The 22744-nt window shown below is 42.9% G+C and overlaps 1 protein-coding gene and 1 long non-coding RNA gene across 9 annotated transcripts in view; one reads left to right on the top strand and one right to left on the bottom strand.

Moving 5' to 3' along the window:
- Positions 1–21527, top strand: part of LOC309326445 (integrin alpha-X-like) — a 31895-nt gene extending 10368 nt beyond the window's left edge. For 4 of the 8 annotated variants that reach the window (XM_081835174.1, XM_081835169.1, XM_081835173.1 and 1 more), the window contains 23 exons: positions 1625–1775; positions 2532–2682; positions 4462–4535; positions 5410–5542; positions 6213–6361; positions 6652–6786; positions 6886–7092; positions 8702–8832; positions 9433–9590; positions 10556–10704; positions 11758–11889; positions 12719–12792; positions 13650–13791; positions 13920–14033; positions 15121–15200; positions 15457–15540; positions 15713–15791; positions 16503–16610; positions 17331–17411; positions 17983–18096; positions 18266–18358; positions 19038–19148; positions 20051–21527. In XM_081835174.1, the coding sequence (XP_081691300.1) occupies positions 1625–1775; positions 2532–2682; positions 4462–4535; positions 5410–5542; positions 6213–6361; positions 6652–6786; positions 6886–7092; positions 8702–8832; positions 9433–9590; positions 10556–10704; positions 11758–11889; positions 12719–12792; positions 13650–13791; positions 13920–14033; positions 15121–15200; positions 15457–15540; positions 15713–15791; positions 16503–16610; positions 17331–17411; positions 17983–18096; positions 18266–18358; positions 19038–19148; positions 20051–20185 (2785 nt within the window). In that variant the 3' untranslated portion in view covers positions 20186–21527. Of the gene's footprint in view, positions 1–1566; positions 1776–2531; positions 2683–4461; positions 4536–5409; positions 5543–6212; positions 6362–6651; positions 6787–6885; positions 7093–8701; positions 8833–9432; positions 9591–10555; positions 10705–11757; positions 11890–12718; positions 12793–13649; positions 13792–13919; positions 14034–15120; positions 15201–15456; positions 15541–15712; positions 15792–16502; positions 16611–17330; positions 17412–17982; positions 18097–18265; positions 18359–19037; positions 19149–20050 lie in introns of all 8 variants that reach the window. The other 4 variants (XM_081835175.1, XM_081835176.1, XM_081835170.1 and 1 more) reach the window with 3 other exon arrangements.
- Positions 21278–22685, bottom strand: LOC309326532. The gene is made up of 2 exons (XR_014150320.1): positions 21867–22685; positions 21278–21664 (listed from the first exon to the last, which is right to left on the bottom strand). It is a non-coding gene; the product is annotated as an uncharacterized lncRNA (long non-coding RNA).
- Positions 22686–22744: the final 59 nt, after the last annotated feature.

The following is a 22744-nucleotide window of genomic DNA, read 5'->3' as shown; positions in this document are numbered from 1 at the left end:
TATCAGAATGAATTGCTAGGTTAGAGACTTGTGAAGAGTTTTTAAGATGTTCCAACATCATTGTGGTCCAATATCAAACAAAAATAAATAAATTCAAAAGGTGTCCCAACAGCTCATTAATATTACAGGGAGAAGAACTAGAAGCTTGCTGTTTAGGGCTCATCCTCTTCACTCTCAGCTTCATCACTATCTCCCACTCCCTCTCTATCTTTATCTCTGTCCAGACTTTAGCTCTCAGTTCAGTTCATTTAGCTTAGATCCACAGAAACAAATTCATGCTCAGTCGATGCAAGCAACAATGACTATGCCTGGCTTCCATGGTGAGAGACAGTATGCTTCTGAAGGCCAGTTGCTGGGAATCACAAGTGGAGAGTGTACTGTTGCATTCAGGCCCTGCTTGCAGGCTTCCCATAGGCATCTGGGTGACCACTGTGAGAACAGGATGCTGGACTAGATGGGCCACTGGCCAGATCCAGCAGGCTGTTCTTATGTTCTTAAGATTGTGCAGTTGGCTGCTAAGCCCTAGTAAACCAGCTGTACATCTCCCATTATCAATCTGCTTTTACCTGATTATCCCTGGGATGGTGGCTCAGGCCCCCAACCAATATTGGGAGGGGCTCTTTTGTGGTCCCTCTAGCAGCCACAATCCCTTCTGGGCAATCTTTTAGGGGCCACACACTAGAGATGGACAGGGCCAGAGGCAAAAGTGCTTTTTGCTTGCCTGGGTAGAGGACAGAGAGGGGTGTGTGGATGTGCATAGAACGTAGCCTACTGTAGTGTACTGTACTGTAATGTTTACATTATCACCCCCACTTTTGTTCCTGGCTCTATCCACCACTAGCATGTGGATGTTGGAAGGTTTCTCAGAAAACAATTTGGCCCTCAGTCTGCAAAAGATTTCACACTTCTGATGTAATGAACGTGTGCTGAGCTCTCATAGGATCTTCTTCACACTATGTCGCTGCCCATGTCTAAACTCTGCCTTTTTAGAGAGGAGTAAGAATAGCACTAATAGCAAGAATAGCATTTACACTTGTGGAAATTCTGCTATTTTTCCCTTCTGGGAAATCTACTTTTAGGAAAAGTCAGACTTTCTGTTGTCTATAGAAAATTGGAAGAATTGCGAGGAAAATACTAGATGGCAATGACTGGATTAGGCAATGTGTGGATGCACCACAAAAAGTGAGTGGATGAAGAATGGCAATTCCACACTATATGTCTTCTGGGGAAGCATTGTAAGTTAATGCCTGATCAGTGTGCACATGGGAGAGAAAACTGAGGAAACATTTGAACATCATCAATTAGGCTTTCACATTTGTATTAGGAAGCAATTTTTGATACAGTAAGACTCCCCTTTAAGTTCAATGCATAAAGCCTGTTTTTAAAGAGGTTGCCCTCAGAGATGGGCACTCTGTGGTCCTCCATATGTTGCTGGACATTAGCCCCAGCCAACCTGGCCAATGGTGATGAATGAGGAGAGCTATAGGCTAGCAACATCTGGAGGGAAACAGGTTCTCCTCCCCAGCGTTACATCTTTACTCTATCCCCTCTTGTTTTCTCCTCTAGGCTGCTTTAGGGAAATGCAAACAACGAAGTCCTTATCCAGTTCTCTTCTCTTTCCAAGGAGGGAGATTTTTATCCCAAGGAAAGGCTCCAGAAATGGATCTACCAAGATTCTTGTTGTGATAACAGATGGTCAAAAGAATGATCAACTGCAGTATTGGAATGTGGTGCCAGAGGCTGAACGAGCAGGAATTATCCGTTATGCTATTGGGGTGAGGATTCTGCAAGGAGTCTTCTAGGTTTACTAAACAGTACTGTATGTGAATTTCCACAAAATCAGTTATTTAATTGCTTTTATTTGGATGTTTATAGCCTTTCTTGTTGGCAGTGCTAATTTCACATTTCCTGAGCATTTAGCTCATTATGCTTTATAGTTGTGGCTGTGCCCCTGCTCACATTGCTTACCAACCCCACCTACTCCCCTGTTGAAGTAGGAGTAGAGAAATTGCAGCTAAGAAGCTCAAATCATATTAATGACTGACTGATACCCTTCTTTGGAAATTAAGCCAATGTCCAGACTTTCACTGAAAATTTTGGGGGAGCTCTGGCCCCCTGCTCCTCCCTACTTGGCACCACCCACTTGTTCAGACTTCTAGGACTTCCTCGTGAAATTGGTCTAAGGGCAGATCCACACCATATGTTTACAGCACATTCAACGTCTATTTAATGCTCATGACCTCTGCCAAAGAATCCTGGGAACTATGGTTATCTTCTCACAGAGCTACAGCTTCCAGCACCCATAACAAACTACATTTACCAGAATTCATTGGTGGAAGCCATGGTGTTTGAATGTACTTTAAATGTATGTTGTAGATCTACCCTAAGTCTGAAGTACAGATACACCCTTAGAACATAAAATTCATAGAGATGGAGGGTGCTAGTTCAGTTACCTGCCCCCCTGCCAAGTGGATTGCTCACCTGCATAGGGACCAAATGCTCACATCTTTTCTCTCTTCTGTCTGATGAAGGTTGGCAATGCTTTCTCAACTCAGCGTGCCAGGGAAGAGCTGAATGCCATCGCTTCTGAACCTGACAACGAGCATGTATTTGCAGTGCACAATTTTGATGCCCTGAAAGGCATCCAGGATCAGCTACAGGATAAGATCTTTGCCATAGAAGGTAATAACAGGAACCTTAGTACTGAGAGGAGGCATTGAAGTCCCTTTCACCAGTCCTTGTCTAGGACTGTGTATCACTGAGAATGGTTTATTCCATGATCATATGACATTTCTAATTTGCAAAGGGGTTTGTGGTCTTTACTTTGTATGGCCTCACAATCACTCTATACGGTGAGTCAGTATTATTCCCATTTTACAGATGAAGACCTGTGATTGAGATAAATGAGCTATTTGCTGTAGAGGTATAACTTGAACATAGATCTTCTAGACTTAAAAGCCTGCACCTGGAATACTACCTCTCAATATGTGGTACAAAAGGAAAGTCCTCTAAGCTTCAGATGGGAAACCTGTGGTTCTCCAGATGCTGTTGGACGCTTTGCCTTGCTGGCTGGGCTGATGGGAGTTAAGAACACAAGAAGAGCCCTGCTGGATCATACCATAGTCCCATATTCTGTTCTCATAGTGCCTAACCATTTGCCTAGAGCAGTGGTTCTCAACCTGTGGGTCCCCAGATGTTGTTGGACTACAACTCCCATCATCCCTGAGCTCTGGCCTTGCTAGCTAGGGGTGATGGGAGTTGTAGATCAACAACATCTGGGGACTCAGAAAGGCTGGCCTAGAGGAAGCCCACAAGCAGGACCTGGAATACAACAGCATATATGGAGGTCCGCATGTTCCTCATGCTTGCTATAGCACCATCTGGTGTGTCTGCTGCTAAAACAGGGAACAGCTTCGGCCTCTAACTATGTAGGATGCTATATATTGTTATAGGATTGGGCGATTAGTCTAAAAGTCATCCCTCCAAGACTGGTGTTTGTATATATTTTAAATGTAGGAAAAGTGACTTCCAACAAGGTCCAGCCAGTCTCTTTGTTAACTTAATGATTCTAGCCAAGTTTCTTAGGTATCACTTGGCTTAACTAAGGAATCCAAGAGATTGGTTGATACAGAAACTACTAGTTGGAGATGCTTTCAGAAAGTGGGCTAAAGAGGGCAGTTCCCCTCACCCTGGTTGGAGGTGGTGCTGTCATTAGGTGTAGGGAAACAATAAACCTGGGGGACAATCTCATATTCGAGTGGCTGAGAAAGAGCTACAGAGGCTTGAATTCTTTTTGTGTTGAATCCAAAGCCATGGCTTTGCCCAAAAAAATCTAATAGGGGAGCAAGATCCACTGGAGTGTTAATGCCATTAGCTCATTTACCTTATGCTTAGCTTGCAGTATAAATAAAACCACGTCACCAAGACATCACCACTTCCACAGTGAAGACTGTGGTTTCTTTATGATATGTGGTTTATTTACACATATATGCAACCTGAGCCAACAATAGAGGGTCATTACTATTGACAGGCACAGATTTACAAAAGATCCCTGCATTGCAGGGGGTTGGACTAGATGACTCTCGTGGTCCCTACCAACTGTACACTTCTATGATTCCAGTGAGCTTCATTCTAGGGAAACCAAACCTGAGTTGTGCACTGGCACCCCTGAAACCTCTCACAGTTTGGAGATTGTGGACTGAACTATACAGCTACAAATAAAACATTTTAAATGTGTTGGAAAGTGCAATATACAAATGTGACACTAGATGATGACAGTGAGCTATGCCAAATTCAATGTATTTTTTTAATTAAAAAAATTAAGCATTTTCACAGGTTTTTAAAATATCTATGTAGATTCCACCTGGGTGGAATTTGGCAATTCAAATACAGGGTTTTCTTATAACCTCTCCTATGTGCTCTTCCTGTTTGTCTGTGTCCTGTCCCCACCCCTCCTTGCAGGTACCCAATTCCAGAGCAGCAGTTCCTTCCAGATGGAAATGTCCCAGGAAGGATTCAGTGCTTTACTGACTCGGGTGAGTCTGGCCCCTAGAGTAGGGTGTGTGGAATCTTTGTTCTTCCAGATCTTGCTGAACTACAGATTCCATCTGCCTCAGTCAGCATGGCCAATGGCCAGGGATGGTGGCAGTTGTACTTCATCAACCTCAGGAGGAAGAAAGTTTCCTGCAGGAAGAATCCAGGAGACTCCTAAATGCCTGCAAGCAGAATGATTTTTGTTAATGAAGAATATATTCATAGATTAACTGCATGATCCCATTTCTATTACTGTATTCAGTTGTTCCATCAGCATGGACCTATTTTCCTCAGTGAAAGGAAATACAAAGTTGGAGATGGTATTCAGAGAGTGCTCTGGTGCTCAGGTCTTGCTTACATGCTTTCCATAGGCACCTGGCTGGCTACTGTGAGAACAGAATGCTGGATGAGATGGGCCATGGGGATGTTCCAGCAGCGCTCATCTTAGAGCCTGATGTTCTTGTCTTAAAGAATAACGGAGGGAGGACATGGCCGCAAGAGATATTTCTATACTCTTACTTGCAACCTTGAGAGTCAGAAACTTGCTTATAAAATTGAAAGTGAATATTCACAGGATGCTGAATTCAATCCCAGTTAGCAACAAGCTTAAAAAGGATTGAAATTTGCAGTACTGCTTTAGGATCACACAACCATGCTGGTTCTGGATGGATGATCCTGTGAGCCAAAGGGAGAAAAGATGGCTGGCTCAGCAGTGGTAGTGCTACTTACTGTAATGCTCAATTGCAGTTGTAGGGATTTTTTTTAAAAAAATATTTCAGTTTTTCATTTTCCCCTAATCCTCCTTTTTACTTTTCCCCACCTGTTGACGTTGATTTGTGGACAACTCTTCCTGCTGTGTTGCCTGCCGTGATTTAGGATGGTCCTGTCTTGGGAGCAGTAGGAGCATTTGACTGGTCTGGAGGCCTATTTCTGTATCAGAACAGTAACAGAGACTCAAGCTTTCTTAATGCCTCCAGCACCACTGAGGAGATGAGGAATGCTTATCTTGGTAAGCTAGTCGTGGTTGGTGCCCATGCGGGGGGGGGGGGGACTGTTGGGGCAGAAGGCAGGGAGAGCAGCAGTAGGTGGGGCCAGACCCAGTGACAGGCAGAGCCACCCCCTGACTGGTTGGAAATAAGAAAGCAGGCAGATTGGGGGCTGGCTGAGATAAGACTGAGGTTAGCAGGGCAGTGCCCCATTCACCCTAATGGACCAGCTTCTGCTGCCTTCCCCCCACCCCAAGTTTACCATGTTTTACTGCAGTACATTTCCACCCCAGAGGCAGCTACATCCTGGCAGATCCTACCCTTTCTCCATTCAGGAGCACAGATAGAAATTACCATCTAGATACTCTTAGCACCACACATTTTTCCCCTGTCTCCACTCTTCAGATTCCTGCATCAAATAATTCATTATAAGAATTCTATGTAAGCAACTGCGCTAGCTGTATGCTATACTGAGAGACAGTGTGGTATAGTGGTTAAAGCATCATGCTAGGGCTGCGAAAATTGCGGCTGAAATCCCAGTCAGCCATGAAGTGACCTCGGGCCACTTGCTATCTAGGTGGGGAAAAGTTGTTTTGATCTGCTACTGGGTAGTTGAGAGGGAGAGACCCTTGCAAAGCAGCCAGAGATGTTCCAGGAGATCCCAATCAACCTTTTTACACACCCCTGCTCTAGGCTATTCTTCCCAAGCTGTCCTGCTTAATGGGAGAAGTGGCCTTGTAGTGGGAGCCCCCCGCTATGACTACGTGGGCAAAGTGGTTCTCTTTGAGAAAGCAGCCAGGAGTGGGAAGTGGCAAGTAACAGCTGAGGCTGTTGGAGAACAGGTATGAATTGAGCTGGGCTAGGGCAAAGGGGACTGGTGGTGGAATGGAGAGACTGTGCAGAAAGCTTCTGAACCTGGAACGGAGGTGAGGAAGCTATGGTGACAACAATGAGACATGATGAAAATGGCTCCAAGATAGAAGCCAGAAGTGGGGACCTTTTTTTTGTTGCTGTTAAGGGCTGGATTACTCAGCTGAGGGCCATGTGCTGGCTGTGTAGTCATAAGTGGCAGACAGGTCTGGGAATGGAAAGTAGAAGTGAAACTCAAGGGGACATTTGTCTGATGCCACAGGTTGGTTCCTATTTTGGAGCGGCGCTGTGCTCTGTGGACCTTGATCAAAACACTGATACGGACTTGGTGCTGGTTGGATCCCCCATGTACTATGATGCTATTACAGGTGGAAGGGTTTATGTCTGTCATTTTAAGGTAAGGGAGAAGATGGGGAGAGTACATTAGATTGAGACCTTGAGGTGGGGTTGCTTGCTTGGAAATGTTTCAAGTGTTTTATTTGACTACTCTGTATAGCAAGGAACACTTCACTGCACCACGACTTTGAAAGGAGAAGCAGGGCACGTTTTCAGTCGCTTTGGTGCCAGCATGGCAGAAACAGGTGACATCACCGGGGATGGATGGATGGATGTGGCAATTGGGGCACCCATGGAGAACGAGAATGTAGGAGCCTTATATATATTTGGGGGGAAACGAACATCTATCAACCCCAAGTACCTCCAGGTGAGCTCAATACCAGTTCCAGCCTATAAAGGACCTACCTTGCTTATGCTGCCTCCCATGAGGCCCTTGCTCAATGCGAATGCCTCATTTTTCCTATTCTTTGTGCACTTAGAGGTACATCTAGAGATGCTATACTGGTCCTTTTCTCTGAAATTTCTCTGAAATCATTTTTATAGAGATTCCAGTCAGTTTTGTTTATTTGATGCAATCCAGTGTTTAGCACTGGGTGGATTGGTTTGGGAGGGAATAAAATAATTTTGCAGCACAAATCTTTCCAGTGTTGGAAAGGTGCTATGGAGGCTTTTCATGGTTCCTCTGACTTTAATTTAAATTTTTCTTCTTGGAGGGTCTGTTTATTTTATTTCTTCATGCTGATTGCAGTTAAAGGATAACCTCTTAAATTTGCCACTTGAATGGCTTCTCTTAGGGTGCTTCCAGATGGTAACTGTTTTGCAGGTCAGGTTCAATCACATATTGACAAATTCAGGTTGTGTAATTAAAGAGGATTTGACATTATAACAAAGCAAGCCCACTTCTTGTGATGTCATGTAACCTACTCTCAAACAAATTAGGATAACTTCTTAATAAACATGTAATCTGAAAGCAACTTGGGTTGGTCCTAGGTCAGTTTCTGTTCCCATGGGATATAGGCTTTGATTTATCTATGAGTTAGATCTAGGCTGATTCATACTTAGAACTGACCCAGTGAAGTTTAATTAATTTCAGTAGGTCTACTTTTAGAATGACTGCATCTGGAGCACGCCTATTATCTTTCTTTCTTTCTTTCTTTCTTTCTTTCTTTCTTTCTTTCTTTCTTTCTTTCTTTCTTTCTTTCTTTCATCATTGCATTAATTAATTTATTTAACTGCTTTTTATATTTGAGTTTTTATGTCTTTCTAATTATGTAATTGCATTTTATTATAAATTCTTACTGTGAAGCATCCTGGGTATGGAGGGTAATATGCAAATATTTTCAATAAATAATTTTATTGTGAAAAATAACATGAAAGAAACTAGTAATTCTACATCCCTTTCAGGAATGGAAAAAGACATAGGGGCTATTCAGAGGCTATTCATTACTAGCCCTCCACCTTCTTTCATTAGAAATAAATTAACTGGACTGAACTGGAAAAAATGTTTTGATTAATGTGACTTTGAATTTAAGAGAATGAGAACTACTCCAGAGTAAACACTGTAGAAGATTATTGAGCAGGGGGAAAGGCATTGCTGAATAATATAGTACTGTGTGGAGCACCTCTTGAATTCCACACTTTCAGCTAAGTTGGAGAAACAATGCCTCAGTATCATTCAAGGGCTCTAATGTGAAAGCAACCTAAAAGAGAAATTCTCAAGACGATTTGTACTCACTTGAAATGTTTGCGTCTGTTTTTACACCATTCCATACTAGAATGCTGCTAGGTTTTGATTTTTTTAAAAAAAGAAAAGCATAGTATAATATTTTGATGGGCTGTCTTTCAGTTGGGAATATGCACAGATCTTTTGATGCCTCATTTGTTGTTAACCTTGTTTTGTGAGGGTCACAGAGTCTCTCTGTCTGGCCTTGAGGCCACCCTCCTTCCATTTTGCATCCTTCATTCTTTGTTTGCAGCGCATTGAAGGGCTGCAGTTTTCTGGAGGGTTTTTGTACTTTGGTCAAGCTGTCAGCGGAGGAACAGACCTTACAGGGGATGGCCTGAAGGATATTGCTGTTGGACAAAAAGGAAGGGTCCTGTTATTGAGGTGAGAATGAGGAGTGGGGAAAGCCTTTCTCTCCCCTCCCTGTTTCTATTCTGTTTCCTCTGAACAGGAGAAAAATCATTTCCATGGATGCCCCAGTAAAGAGGTAAATGTTATATGTAGAAATACATATTCTCCTTTATTTCCTTGTTTAAATTTAGTCCTTATCTTAATAAAGTGGCTCAGCACAGCTTACAGTTTTCAATACACACAAAAGCTATCAAATAGCAGTGCAAAAACTGTGCAAATGGCTGTAGGAATAATTATAAAAATATTATATACAGCTAGATGAATGCTGTGATTGCAGTGGGTACCAAATTCAACACCTGCAAAATTCAAAGGGTTGTTGCCAGTGCTAGTCCTACTCAGAGTAGACCCATTGAGGTTAATGGGCATGTCTAACACTTTCCTCTAATGTTACAGTTTTCCCCAACATTGTCTGGTTGGAGAACTGCATCACAAAATTCAGAAAAGTGCTGCATTTTGAAGGATAGCTATGTTTTACTTCCTGTACTGTTTTGTTTTTGGAAGGCATGAATTAAGTAAGTTGGTATTAAAACCCTAACCAAACTGATTCCCTCCCCCCCCTATCTCTACTGACAGGACACGTCCTGTTCTACATGTGTCGGTCTCCATTGAGTTCTTCCCTCCTTTAATCCCCACCTCAAACTTCCAGTGTCAGGAACAGGAATCTCTCAAGGCTGAAGCCAGCATGGCAAAAGTGTGCTTTACCGTTGCCAAAGCTATTCAGGATAAACTAGGTGAGGCCACAATGCTTGCTCTGGCATAAGCCTGTGCTGGACATGGAGTGGGGTTGGGAAGTAGTATAGCTCTCTCTGCATAACCTGAACCATCTTTGGTAAAGTCCTCTCCCTCGTGTACTTATGTGTGATAGGAGTTTTTGTCATGGGATGAATTCAAGCATCCCACCACATTCATCCAGAGGACTGTACCACATGCCTCTCTACACATTGAAAAGGTTAAGAGATGCCCATCTCAGATGTGCCTTTTCTCTGTCTCGGCATAGTGTAGAATTCTAGGTCTCATCTTCCCTTGCTGGAAAGATTCAAGAAAGAGTCTGACACCAACTCTAGGTATTCCTCACCAGCCCCACTTTCAAGGTAGCTGCTCCTTGGCCTTCACAGTCAAGTCAGTTGGTGCTGAGTCCATCCTTACATGGATGTCCTTATCTGTATGAAGATCTAGGGTTGCCAGTGGCAGGATGGGAATTCTTGCCCTCTCCTCCCAATGGGCAGAATCTGTGCCTTTAAGACAAAAATCAGTAAGTGAAGCTTTTCCCAGCATGGAATTTTAGTGCTGGGGAAAATTTTACTGCTGACTTCCACCTGCTTTTTAAATATACAGAACCTCTGTCCAAAAAAAAAAGGGGGGGGAGCTGCATTCCTCTGTAATCTGCCCTTCCCCAGATTCCTTGACATGGGAAGAGACTTGTATCCCGTGGCTGAGTGGGAGGAGGCAGGCAGACTCTAGAGGCACTGTGGTGCGCCCCGCCCCTGGACACGCCGCCCCAGGTGCCCAAGCGGCTTCCTCCGCCACTGCTAGTGAGAGGTTGTAGCTTGTGATATTCCAAGGGCCAGATAGAGAGGCGTGGAGGGCCACATTCTGCCCTCAGATCTGAGCTTCACTGTTCCTACCCTCCCAACTTCTTCCTAGCTTCTTTTCTCATGCCAACCACAATCCCTACCCTCTTATTTCTCTTTCTCAGGTGAAATCTCTAGTGACCTGTACTACACTTTGGCCCTAGACCACGAGAGAACAAAGATTCGAGCCACCTTCAGCTCTAAATCAGTCCTGACTACAAACATTCAGATAGGCCTTGAGAATAAATGCCAGAATCACCCAATTGAGTTGCCTGTAAGTTTGGCATTATGCACAGCATTAATTCCCTTAAATATCTGAGGTGCAATATTGGGGGGGGGGGGCGGTTCCAGACCATCCACTATTTTGCTATTTTGCAGGTGGAATTCAGGTGCACCCTGGCAAATTCAAGTTGCACAGTTAAAGTGGATTTGGCACCCTTGCACAGCAGACCCGCTTGTTTAAAAAGGGGTAGTAATGGGAAAATGTGATGGAAAGTGTTGTTTGATGTGACTTCATACAATCTCCCTGCAAACAAGTTGGAATGGATTATCCATAAACAGCCAACGTCATTTAATCTTACCACAGACTTTGTGCAAACCAATGAGGATGAATGCTCAATAAACAGGTTGTCTGGAGAAAGTGTCTTAAATTTGAGAGGCTCTGTCTTTCATCTCCAATCTATATGGGGATTGTGAGAAGGGAGAGCATTGTTGTACATGGGTCCTGCTTGTGAGCTTCCCATAGTCATTTGATTGGCCCCTGTGAGAAGTTGGACTAGATGAGCCTGATACAACAGTTCTTCTGATTTGTTTCACCACTAGATGGTGAACAGAGCATAGCATTGTAAATGTGGCCAAGAGCATCCTATACAGTCATTCCTTATTTCTTGGCAGACTCTGATGGCTTGTATGCATTACTATATAAGCACATATCAGTGCAGTACTGGAATTGCATGTTTATTTTCTGCTAGGGAGGCACACACTTTATAAGTGCATTGCTGGTGCATTGTTCTGCTGGCTTGCAGGAAAGCCATACAGAAAAGTAAAGATTTGAGAAATCCGAAGCCACCAAGCTATTTTCAGTTCTGTTCCTTTTTCAGAGGGCAAAAGGGCTGGTGGGGAAATTGAAATATTTGTAGCATCCCTTTGACTATCTCAGATACATCTTTTTGGCTCAGAAGCAATATGTAAAGTAGACCTTCCCTGATATTATCATGCAGTGAAAAGAGAAACTCACTTTTAGCATGCAGAAACTCTATTTTTGTGCAGAGTGTATACATTTAGTATGCATTCTAAGGAAGTCTCTTTCTGTGCTCCAACCTTTTAGATCTGCATTGAGGATACTCTGACACCTGTCACCTTGCGGCTCAATTTCAGCCTTGTAGGGAAGCCCATCGCTAAAGCCCCCACACTACAGCCCATCCTGAGCAAAGACTCAGAAAAGAACCACACAGCACTGGTGAGTAATTCAGCCCCAAGTCTTTTTATTACAAAATGAGAGCCAGCAACATTATAGCAGGATTCCTAGTTAAGGATGGGGAAGAAATTCAGTTCTGCTTGCATTGAAAGGCAAATCTGCCTAATTCACACTTTCTGAAACAATTCCTGAATGGAAACATAGTCATCCTTCAAAATTCCACACTTCTCCAGATTTTCCATGTAGTTCTCCAGCCATGTTTTGTCCCCCCCCCCCCGAAAAATGCAAATACTTGGGTAAAGGAAGCATAAAAATTCATACATTTGTGAAAATATCATACAAACCTGTGTTATATTAGGGGAAATGGTTTGCATTAATTTGTGTATTAGGATAAATTCACACTAAGTGCTGATGAGTTTTCACAGGGACTTAAAAAAACAAACAGGCAAACTGAAGGGGAAATCTGAAGAATTGAACTTTTGACTGGAAAAATGAGAAACTGAAAGGCCAATTTGCATATCCTTGCTCCTTGTTGAGTGAGCCCACTATATTATGGTCCTCATGGCGCCTTACCTCTGCTTACTGCTCCTAGGTGCCACTGACACCCTCATCTAGACAACCTTGTGGCCTTGAGCTATTGTGTAAGCACAGTGGGGGAGCATATGGTTTGTCATGTGTAAATGAACAATGTAAAAGAGGTGGTAATTGTGGGGGTGAAACACAGGAGAGGGAAAGGCTTGGCTGGACCTGAGTAGAGGTCATCCACCAAGGAACTGGGTTCCATCATTAGTATTTGGTGCTTAATTCTTCTCTCCACTAAAAAATTCTGTGCCTACAAAAGTAAAATGTTGTGACCTGCATGCTTTTACAGCTCCACTTTGAGAAAAATTGTGGCACGGATGGGAAATGTGAAGACCGTTTAGAAGCTTCGTTTAATTTCTCAGGGTAGGAAAATATTTGCTCTCTCTATTTCTGTTTTGCCTCTCCATTATCTTCAATATATCTAGTTTTCTGGGCATCAGGACTCCAAAAAATAAATTTCTCTGTCTCATGGTTTTGTTACTGTTATAGGGATATTCCCTCCCCCCAATAGTTCCAGGATACACAGATATGCCATTTCTCACCTATGAGTGAGTTATTTCTCCAGTCAGTCACTAGATTTATATTCTGCCTTACCATTACCAGGTTGATTTTAACACAACTTTCACACCCACTTTCACATTGGTAACTGGCGGCCATGTACCCAGTATTGCTCAGAAATTCTAAGAAAATATATCAGTGCCCATGAAGTGGGGTGAGATGAAGCATTTAGTATGTTTGCTCAATATTTGGTGTGTGCAAACATTAATGCATGCCCTCTTACTGTATTGGTTTTATTTTTGTTGTTCAAATTGAGTGGACTACATAGGAGAATTGCCTCCAGACTGTCAGTATTTTGTGGGAGGAGTTCAAGCACATACCGGATAGAAATTGAGATTGGTGCAATTAATGTCGATTAAAATGCTCTGGTGCAACAAATCTACTTAACATCTTCCCCCCCAAAAAACCCTATGCAGTTAGGAAAGAGATGGGGAAATGCACTATTAAAGTGTGGGTAAAACAAATTATTAGTGGGAAGACAGATAGACACCCCACAAGCAAGTCAGGGATGAATTCAGAATCATTGCTCATTGTTGTATAACCTCCCTACAAACACTGGGTTTTCAGGGTCATTAGGAGGAGTCTAAATCTCTTGGATATTTGAAAATCTCTATGTATCTGAGACTTCTAATCCTGCACACATCCCTCTTTTCTACACACAGCTTGGACATTGTAGTTGTAGGTCTGACTGGTGAGTTCAATGTAACAGCTTCCATCCAGAATCATGGAGAGGACTCTTACAGCACCACACTGGGCTTTTTCTACCCTGCAGGGTTATCCTACCGCAAGGTCACTTTACCACAGGTGAGTGGAGCAGTAGGGATGCAGGCATGGGGAAGAGCAGGGACAGTGAGCAGGTGGAGGGATGGGGGCTGCTTGGGAATTATTGTCTGGATCCATTCATAAACGATGAATGCCCCACCCTCTCTCAGCTCAGCAGGAGGGTCGTGAGTGTTAAGTGCCATTCAGTTACTGCGTCTGAAGAAGATGTCAGCAGGAATACCACCTGCAATGTCAATCACCCAATTTTCTACAGTAAAGCAAAGGTATGTTATATTCTTTGAATTCATTGCCACAAGATGTGTTCATAAGTGCTACCTTAGGGCTAACTGTCACATTGAGAGAAACAAACAAAAACAAAACAGGTGTCCTTCTGGAATTGTAGCATTTCAGAGAACATTGCATGATTAAATGCTCTCTCTAAGTCTAGGCTCAACTGCCTGTGGAAAGTTAGCATGTTAAGGGAAAGGGTTGTTGCCTAACCCTTGTTGTCAGCAGACAAATGCTGACTCCCTCAGCCTTAAAGCGGAGTTGAGCGCCACACCTCATAGTCAACTCTGACTGGGCTTAACCGCCCAGGGGTCCTTTACCTTTACCTGATGCACTAGTCTATGTGCAGGGAGTTGTTTTTGTGTTCAGTGTGGAAAGAACAGCCTGATTCTCTTAAAAGAGAGATTGAAATGTCATTGAAGATGATTTTAATAATTGTCCCCACCCCCAAAAGGGAAAAAGAAGTATTTTTAACACAATATTACTACTCCTCCGACAAACCCTCCAACCTGCAAATCAGATCCAATAAATAAAACTTACTGCTGCTTTGCAAAAAGGTAGAGGCAAATGAAGGCCATAGAACAGCACGAGTGGTACGCTGAGTCATAGGTTCAATCTTCAGCATATATTTTTATTATTGTTTTTGTGGTGGTGGTTGTTATCAGTATATTCCACCTTTTGTCTCCAAAGAGGTCATGGTGCCATGCACACTTCTCCCCTTCTTGATTTTATCCTCACAACAATCCTGCGAAGTAGTTTAGGCTGGAAGAGCAGTGATTGTCCAGTGGGCTTCATGGCTGAGTGGGGATTTGACCCCTGGTCTGTCAAGTCCTAGACCAGCACTTTAACCACTACACCATGCTGGCAGCAGGATAGGGTGAATAAATCTCCCCCTCAGAAACTGCTGCCAGCCAGAGTAGGCAAGATTAGCTTAGATGTGTCGGTGGTCTCACTCAAAGTATTGCAGGTTCATGTGTTAAGGGCAGTCCAGGTATAGACTACCTTCTCTAAGGAAAGCCCTCCGTACATATAAACCTTCACATGTAGGAATAAGAAATCATATCATATGTTGGTGTATTTCAGGTTATCTTCATTGCCACATTTGACGTCTCCCCAGACGCTGATCTAGGCGACACTCTGCAGATCATGGCCAGTGCCAACAGGTGATGTTCACAGTTTTGCAGCTTTATGTGGCCTAATATGGACCCCATGTTTCCTATAATGTAAGGGGCGCATTGGGTTTGGAGGGGAGTGAGAGGAGTGTGAAACAGATCTGGCTGCATTGTGACAGGGCAGTGGTGCTCGATGTAGTACATGATGGAAACACTGATGTATGAAGCAGAGCATGATGGAATAGTGCATGATGTTCAAGCCCTTAAACAAAAAAACTAACATATCTGTTCTCTTCCACTTGCCCAGTGACAACGGTGGCAACATCACCAAGGATATGGTTCACGAAGCGGAGTTGCCTGTCAAATATGCTGTGTATATCATTGTCACAGCGTAAGTAATTATGGATGTTTCAGGGGTAAAGCGGTGCTTGTAGAATGCCCTCTAATAGAGCTAACCCTGATTCCTACTCACATGAATATTACTTCTGAGATCTCCCTTTCCCATCACTATCCTAGCCTGGTCCCCTTTCTCACGGATGTTCATTTCTCTTTCATCTTCACAGCATTGAGGAGTCAACCAAGTACATTAACTTCACAGCTGGCCAAGAGGATGTAAGCAAGAATGTGGAACATCGATATGAGGTGAAGGGCAAAGGGGATGGCAAAGGGTGGCTGGTGGTTGGTAGGAAGAGGAAAATGGTACAGGCAAGGAGAGGATAATAAAAGAATGATGGGCAAGAATAAGATCTCAACAAAAGCTTTAAAAGTGAGGTTACTTGAAGCCAGGATTTCTGTAGACTTATATTAGTTTTATATTCGTTTAGTTTGCCATAATAATCCAGGGCATTGTAGTTTGAGGTGCTTCTGGTCTGTCACTATTTTTTAGTGAGATTCAGTCATATACTGGCAAATTCAAGTTGCTTAATGAAAGTTGATTTGGGGTTCTTGTGCAACAAACCTGCTTCTTCCGCAAACCAGACTTGGTGCAAACCAGCCAGGATGAATGCTAAATAAACAGACTACCTGGAAATGACTTTGGTTGAGGTACTGAGAATTCCCTGCAGAAGAAGCTGCTTGGAAAAGGGCACTGGGTCCTAGCCCCTGTCGGCCATATGTTTAATTAGTTTTCTGACAGCTAATTAAGCTTTAACCCTACCCCCAAACTAATTTGGGACTGGATCTGGTGTGGTTCATGGGTTGACCCAGGGTGGCTGTGCCTGATGGGGACACAGGGAGAATGGGAGGGAGTTGGGCACTGTCCAGGTTTCAAATGGTACTGAGTGGGGTGGAAGAAGACATCCAGGACCCATGGTGCATTCTGTCTGCCTTGAAAAGTGTCTATTTCACTTTCAGGTGAAAAATCTCCGTCAACGAAATGTCCCCATCTCTGTGACATTTCAGATCCCTGTAAAACTGAAAGGGATCCAGGTGTGGAATGTGTCTCAGGTTGTCTCTTCCCAGGTATAATTATCTGCTCATTCTCTAACCACCCCAATGTATAATCACCCTAATCTCTAATGAAGTGCCTCTGCTCACCTATTTATCTTGTTGGGGAAATAGGAACCGCAGATTAAAAGCATGCCATATCCCACTCCCAGCCTGCCAGATGTGGGGCTGGCTTGAACCTAGGACCTCCAAGAAGGAAGGCTGGTTTTTTCTCTTGGGCATGGTCGGCCAATTGGTACCAAAGAAAGATAAAACCTTTTTTATGTACGCAACCACAGCAGCAAGAATTCTCCTGGCAAAGTATTGGAAGATGCAAGAATTACCTACTCTGGAAGAATGGCAGACGAAGGTGACTGAATTTATGGGACTGGCAGAGATGACCGGCAGAATCCGTGATCAAAGGAGAGAGACGGTGGAAGAAGACTGGAAAAAATTTAAACTATATCTTAAGAACTGTTGCAAAATTTCGGACTGATAAAATGTTAAGGGTCAAGAAATAAAGAACTATAGCTGTAAATAGTTAAGTTAAGAAAATTTTGAGGGAAACGAAATATTGAAAAGGAATGAAGGATTGCTAAAAATTTTTGAAACAGGGGTGCAGTGAAGGGGAGGTGTGGGGAAGTCATGTGTTGTTTATTTGTGTGTTTTTTGGTTTTATGAAAATTAATAAAAATTATTTAAAAAAAAAAAAACAAGAAGGAAGGCTGGTTATTTAAACTGTCTCTTTTCCCACAGTCTCAGTTTGCCAAGTGTGTCTTGGAGAGAGAAAGTGCTGGCACCAAAGATTTCCCAGTGACAAAGGACCTCCCCCTTCTGGTGAGTTTAACATACTGCAGCCTTTCCCCAGGATCACCTATGTCGATTGTTGTATATAAAAGAACACAAGAAGAGCCCTGCCAGATCAGATCACTGGCCCCTTCCATCCAGCTAATGCCTGTTCTCAAAGTAGCCAGCTAATGCCTGTGGTAAGCCCAAAAGCAGGACTTGAAGCTCCTAGCTATCTAGAGCTAGCGTGATGTTGTGTTTAGATGCATTTAACTAGGGCTAGGGAAGTCTGGGTTCAGATCCTCACTCAGCCATGAAACCTTCTGAATGATCTTGGGCTAGCTACTCTCTTTCAGTCTAACCTGCCTCACAGAACTGTTGGGATGATAACAGGAGTGAAGAGACAACTCCTTGGAGGAAGAATGGGATTAAAGAATCATATTATAATAACAGCAGAGACCATCCTCGGAACTATGGCGGCTAGAAACTTCTTTAATAAAAAGAAAGTAGATGTTTTCAGGATGTTGAATTGCCATGCTGTATGCTGACTGAAGATATCTTCTCAGCAGTGAGTTTTCCCTTTGGCCTTGCTCACCCCAGCTTATCTTTCCACCTCTCTTAGGATTGCTCTGTAGCCTCCTGCAAGATAATCCGTTGTGACATTTTGTCACTGAAGACACGGGAGCCACTGGAATTCAGGATCAAGGGGGATGCCAGTTTCCAGTGGGCATCTCAGGTATAGAGATTGCCATTAATGGGTATTACATTGAGGTTTTTTTAAAAAACAACAAAGCAAAACCTTTTTGTGACCTGCAAAATGTTAATTTGCTCTGCTGGTCAGCAACTTGTCAGTGCCTGACAAGGGATTCCCCTCTCTCAGAAGGAATTGCTCTCTCTTCCCCCAGATCCAGCAGAAGAAAGTTGTCTTGGTGAGCATGGCACAGATTTCCTATGATGAGAAAAAATATACACAGAAGGAAGGCTTTGCACAGGCCCAGGTAATGGGGGGAAGGGGCAGTGGTGCACTTAGTTGATTTTAGGACTCCCTCAGATAACCTGCTTATTCATCCTTCATTCTGATTTGCTTGCACAAAGCTTATGCAGTGGTTAGGCACTGAACATTTGAGAGTTAGACAGTGGTTTTACTGAACATTTGTGATATGGCAAGTATTCATTCTGCATTGATCCTGATTTGCTTTTGGAGTGTTTATGCATCTTCCCAGTAATCAGTTGTTTGCCCAACACTTTCCAATGCAGTTCCCCATCACTTTCCAAACCACAAAAAGTCCAGTATTTTTTTGAAGTGGATTTGTTGCACTAGGGCAGCAAAACCCTTTAATCCACTTCAGTTGTGCAAACCTTACATTTTGGTATGTGTTTCAATCCCTCCTGCAAAATCCTGGCAGTCTTTAGGCACCCTTAGACTCTGAACTATAAGGATATGATGCTGCTTTCAGGGCAGGGGGAGCAGCAGCCTCACCCAGTGCTTATAGCTGGGGTCTAAACTCCTGGGTTTTTCTGCCAGAGATGTCTACCGTTGGACTAAGGGAGGGGGGGAGCAAGAGCAGAAAACTGGCAGCTGGACCTCTGGCCTCCCACTCGTCCCAGCACTTGAGTTAGAGGATGACATCAGGATGTCTTGGTTAGTCTGGTTCTGTTCACTTTCCTCCCACCCAGGTGCAGACTATGGTGGAACGAATAGAGCTCTACAACTACCTGCCTGCGATCATTGGCAGTGCCATTGCGGGGCTTGTCCTTCTTGCTGTCATTGCTGCAGTCCTCTACAAGGTGAGGCAGAGTTGCAGGGGGAATCTAATGAGAAGCAAAGGAGGGCTTAATCCAGATGTAGGGAAGGTTTGTAAGGCTTCTGAATTTGGTCTGTGAGGCCATTTTCGGCAAACCACACCAACCTGACATAAGATGTCAGGTTCACATATGTGTCATATTTATTTGTTTATACTGCAATTGCATTAAAAAAAATTGAGGTGGTTTACAATGTGTGTATGTATGTACACACACTTTTAAAAAAGGAAAACCACAGGTCATCAACTAACTTTTACAGAATATGTTTTTCTTAATTGCCTGCATAAGCCTGGTGGCAAAGAAAAGTGTTCAGCTAATCTTTAAAGGTTAATATAGATGGTGCCTGTCAAATTTCTACTGGAAGTGCATTCCACAGGGCTGGGCTGATGACACTACTCAATTTAACACTGAATCAAGTGAGCCTCACCAGCTTGGGGGACAACCAACAATGTGGCAGCCCACAATGGCATCTACAAAAGCCTTCCCTAATTCCAAAATGGTCTGCTATGCCTGCCCCCCTCACTGAAATTAGGCTTAAAAGCAGCAGTTTAGTATAGCAAATAGAGTAGATTGTGGTGTGTGTGTGTGTGTGTGTGCAGCCCATTACAGTTTCTTTCATTTGCAAAGGTCCCAAAAGGCTGGTGATGCCTGCATTTTTGTTTGTGAAGTGACAACAGAAAGCATGTGCTTCTTGAGCATGTTCAGAGTGCTTTCCTCTCCTCAGTGGGGTAATCCTAGGTGGGTGGGAGGCAAATGGCTTCTGCTGCAATCAAAGGGTATGATTTCCATGCCAGAATCTCAGAAATAAAGCACTATATTTCTAGAAGAGTGAAATGTAACACTATCCTCCTCTTTCACTTGCTCCGTGCTCCTTTCTTTCCTTCTAGGTTGGGTTCTTCAAGCGCCAATATAAGCAGATGCTTACTGAGGCTGGGGCTGGTGACGAAGCTGCAGATCCAGCCTCACAACCCACCCCTCAGGACCTAGACACCTCTCCTCCCAGCAAAGACACTGTCTACTAATAAATCTCCTGTTCCTCTGCGGCTTTTCGATACTCTGGGGAAGGTAACCCCCAAAAGCCCATTTTAAGGACATAAGAAGAGCCTTGCAGGACCTGACCAAATGTCTAGTTTCCCACAGTGGTCAACCAGATGCTTCTGAGACAAACAGGTCTTGGAGGCAATAGATTTCCCCCCATTGTTGCTCCCTAGTGACTGGGATTCAGAGGATCCATTGTAGCTCTTTGATAGCCTTATTTTTTTGTGAATCCTCCCCCTCCTTTAAAAGACATCTAAGCTCTTGACCATCATCATGTATTGTGACATTTCTCCTTAACCAGAAAGATTCTCCTTTTACCCCTTCAGCAGACTGGATATAAAAAAGGACCACAGTATTACTGTTTATCCCCAGCATAATGTGCCACATTTCTAGCACAAATTTACATCTAATTCTGTGGGCTGATAGAATTGGAAGGCGACTTCAATTGTGCTGCAAAAATGTCATTGAGGATGTCAATCTAGGATTCTCTCAAACAATTTTTGATCCAAAGCCTATTGAAAGGGGAGTAATGGAGTCTTCAGTGTCCTTGGTAGCACGTTTTCATTTAGGCAGTACAATGATTAAGGGAATTGAAAGCAGTGGTTGTATTTGAAGCTGAGAAATATTATGCTGGTACTGTGGGTTTTTGAGGGGAAAAGTACAGTAAGAGATAGTGGTGTGGACAACTAGAGTTGAGGGAAAAACTTGGTTTGGTTTGCTGTTTCATGTGAACCTAACTAATTCAGTTTCTGAAACAATGCATGAATCACAGCACAGCTAGCCTTCAAAATTTGCCCTTCCCCGAACTTTGTGATGCAGACTTCTGACTAAAAAAAGTGTGGATTATAGGAAAGCATGTATACAATGCATATACTAATGAAATAATATGTAAAACATATGGGGAAACAGCTTGCAAAAATATATAGATGGGGAAATTTGGATTAAAATGCTGATGAATTTCCATGAGGACTGTCTTTTAAAAAATTACTGCAAAGTGACGTGGAAGTGTGGCAAATTTAACAACTTGAATTGTATTGTTTTTGTGTACAATTGTTGTAAACAACTCTATTTTAAAAAAATAGCAGTATCAAATTATTTTTATAAGTAAAAAAGAAGAACCTGAAGAGAAATCAAAATTGACAGATTTGTCAACCCCTAGAGACAACCTTACACAAAACGGAAGCATTCAGCAGTGTGAAAAAGAGAAATACATCTCAAAATGCTAAAATAAGGTAATTAAAAACTGATTTAAAAAAACAACAAACAAACTTGGAAAAGCACCCCCTCCCCATTGTTTCCAGTTTTATTAAACTCTAGCCCACAGAAGTTTACGTTGTTACGTGTTAGTCTTTAAGATGCCACACACTGTTTCTGTTGCAACAGAATATTGCAACAGGGATATTGCCATGGGACTATGCTACAGGGTTGTAGAGAAATATATTTTGAAGATGGTAGAAAGGATGCTTTTTTTATTGGCCCATGTGTTTCGGCTCAAATACCTTCCTTCCTTCCTTCCTTCTTTCCTTTTTTTAAAGGTTACATTTAAAGCAAAAGGTTGGTTACTTTAAAATGTTCATTTATTTAGAAGAATTATCCAGTGGTTTTATGGTGGAATCTAGATTTATGGTAGTTGTGTTCTCGTGACCATTACCAGAAGAGTGTCACTTGTTAAAGAGTGAGGATGGCATCAGAGCTTGGGTGGTAGAGTACGGTGGGGTGTGTGAGCTGGTGCCTTGGTAGCAGGAGGGCATTCTTTGGAACTGGGGGTTTGTGGATGAGTTGCCATCATGCAGGGATGTCACTGCATGTTTGTCATGGACTGGCTAGATGCAGAGGAGTGGTGGGAGGCCATTCGGAAGAGTTCCTGTGTTCACTGGGTCTGAGCTGTTTTGGTTTCTTTGAATAAAGTTGCACATTTGCATTTCATGATGTCACATAGCTGTGTAATATGCACTGAATCTGACTGCCAATACTTGATGCTCTTTACTGATGTAGAAGTCACATAGTTGGCAGTGAAGAGAGATCTGAAGGCAAGAATAGGATAAGTCTGGGTTCTTAAAAGTTTAGAAAAAGGGAGAGCTAGGCTGTAGTGGACAACTAAAAGCAAAACATGGTAGGGAAATAAATCTGTCAAAGGAGCAGAAGCATGAAAGTGGGGAAGCCCATGCTCAACCAGCCTAGATGGAAGTAACAGTGTTTAGGGAAACATGTCATAATTCTGCAAAAAATGTCATACTATCTCAAAAACCAAATTTCAATTTGATATAAGACTTAAGTTAAATTTCAGCACATTTTTTGTCATATGTTACTTATAATGTGTCCTAGTAGCCCCATTCTTATCTTATTAATGCAACTAGAGTATTCCCTGCTAGACACCCTCTGAAGACTGGGCATTCTGCATTTGCTTTGAGTATAGCTATAAATAGACCCCAGGAATCCAAGGGTGGGGAGAAGAGGTTGGTTGGTTCCTGGGCCTCAAGCCAAGGGTAATGAGACCTTGGTCTTTAAACAAGTGTTAGTCGATGGCCTTCCTGGATAATATT

Source organism: Podarcis erhardii, assembly GCF_964252035.2.
Source record: "Podarcis erhardii genome assembly, chromosome: 13".
Classification (NCBI taxonomy): Eukaryota; Metazoa; Chordata; class Lepidosauria; order Squamata; family Lacertidae; genus Podarcis; species Podarcis erhardii.
Note: the sequence above shows the minus strand (reverse complement) of the source record. Positions and strands in the feature narration are given on the sequence as shown.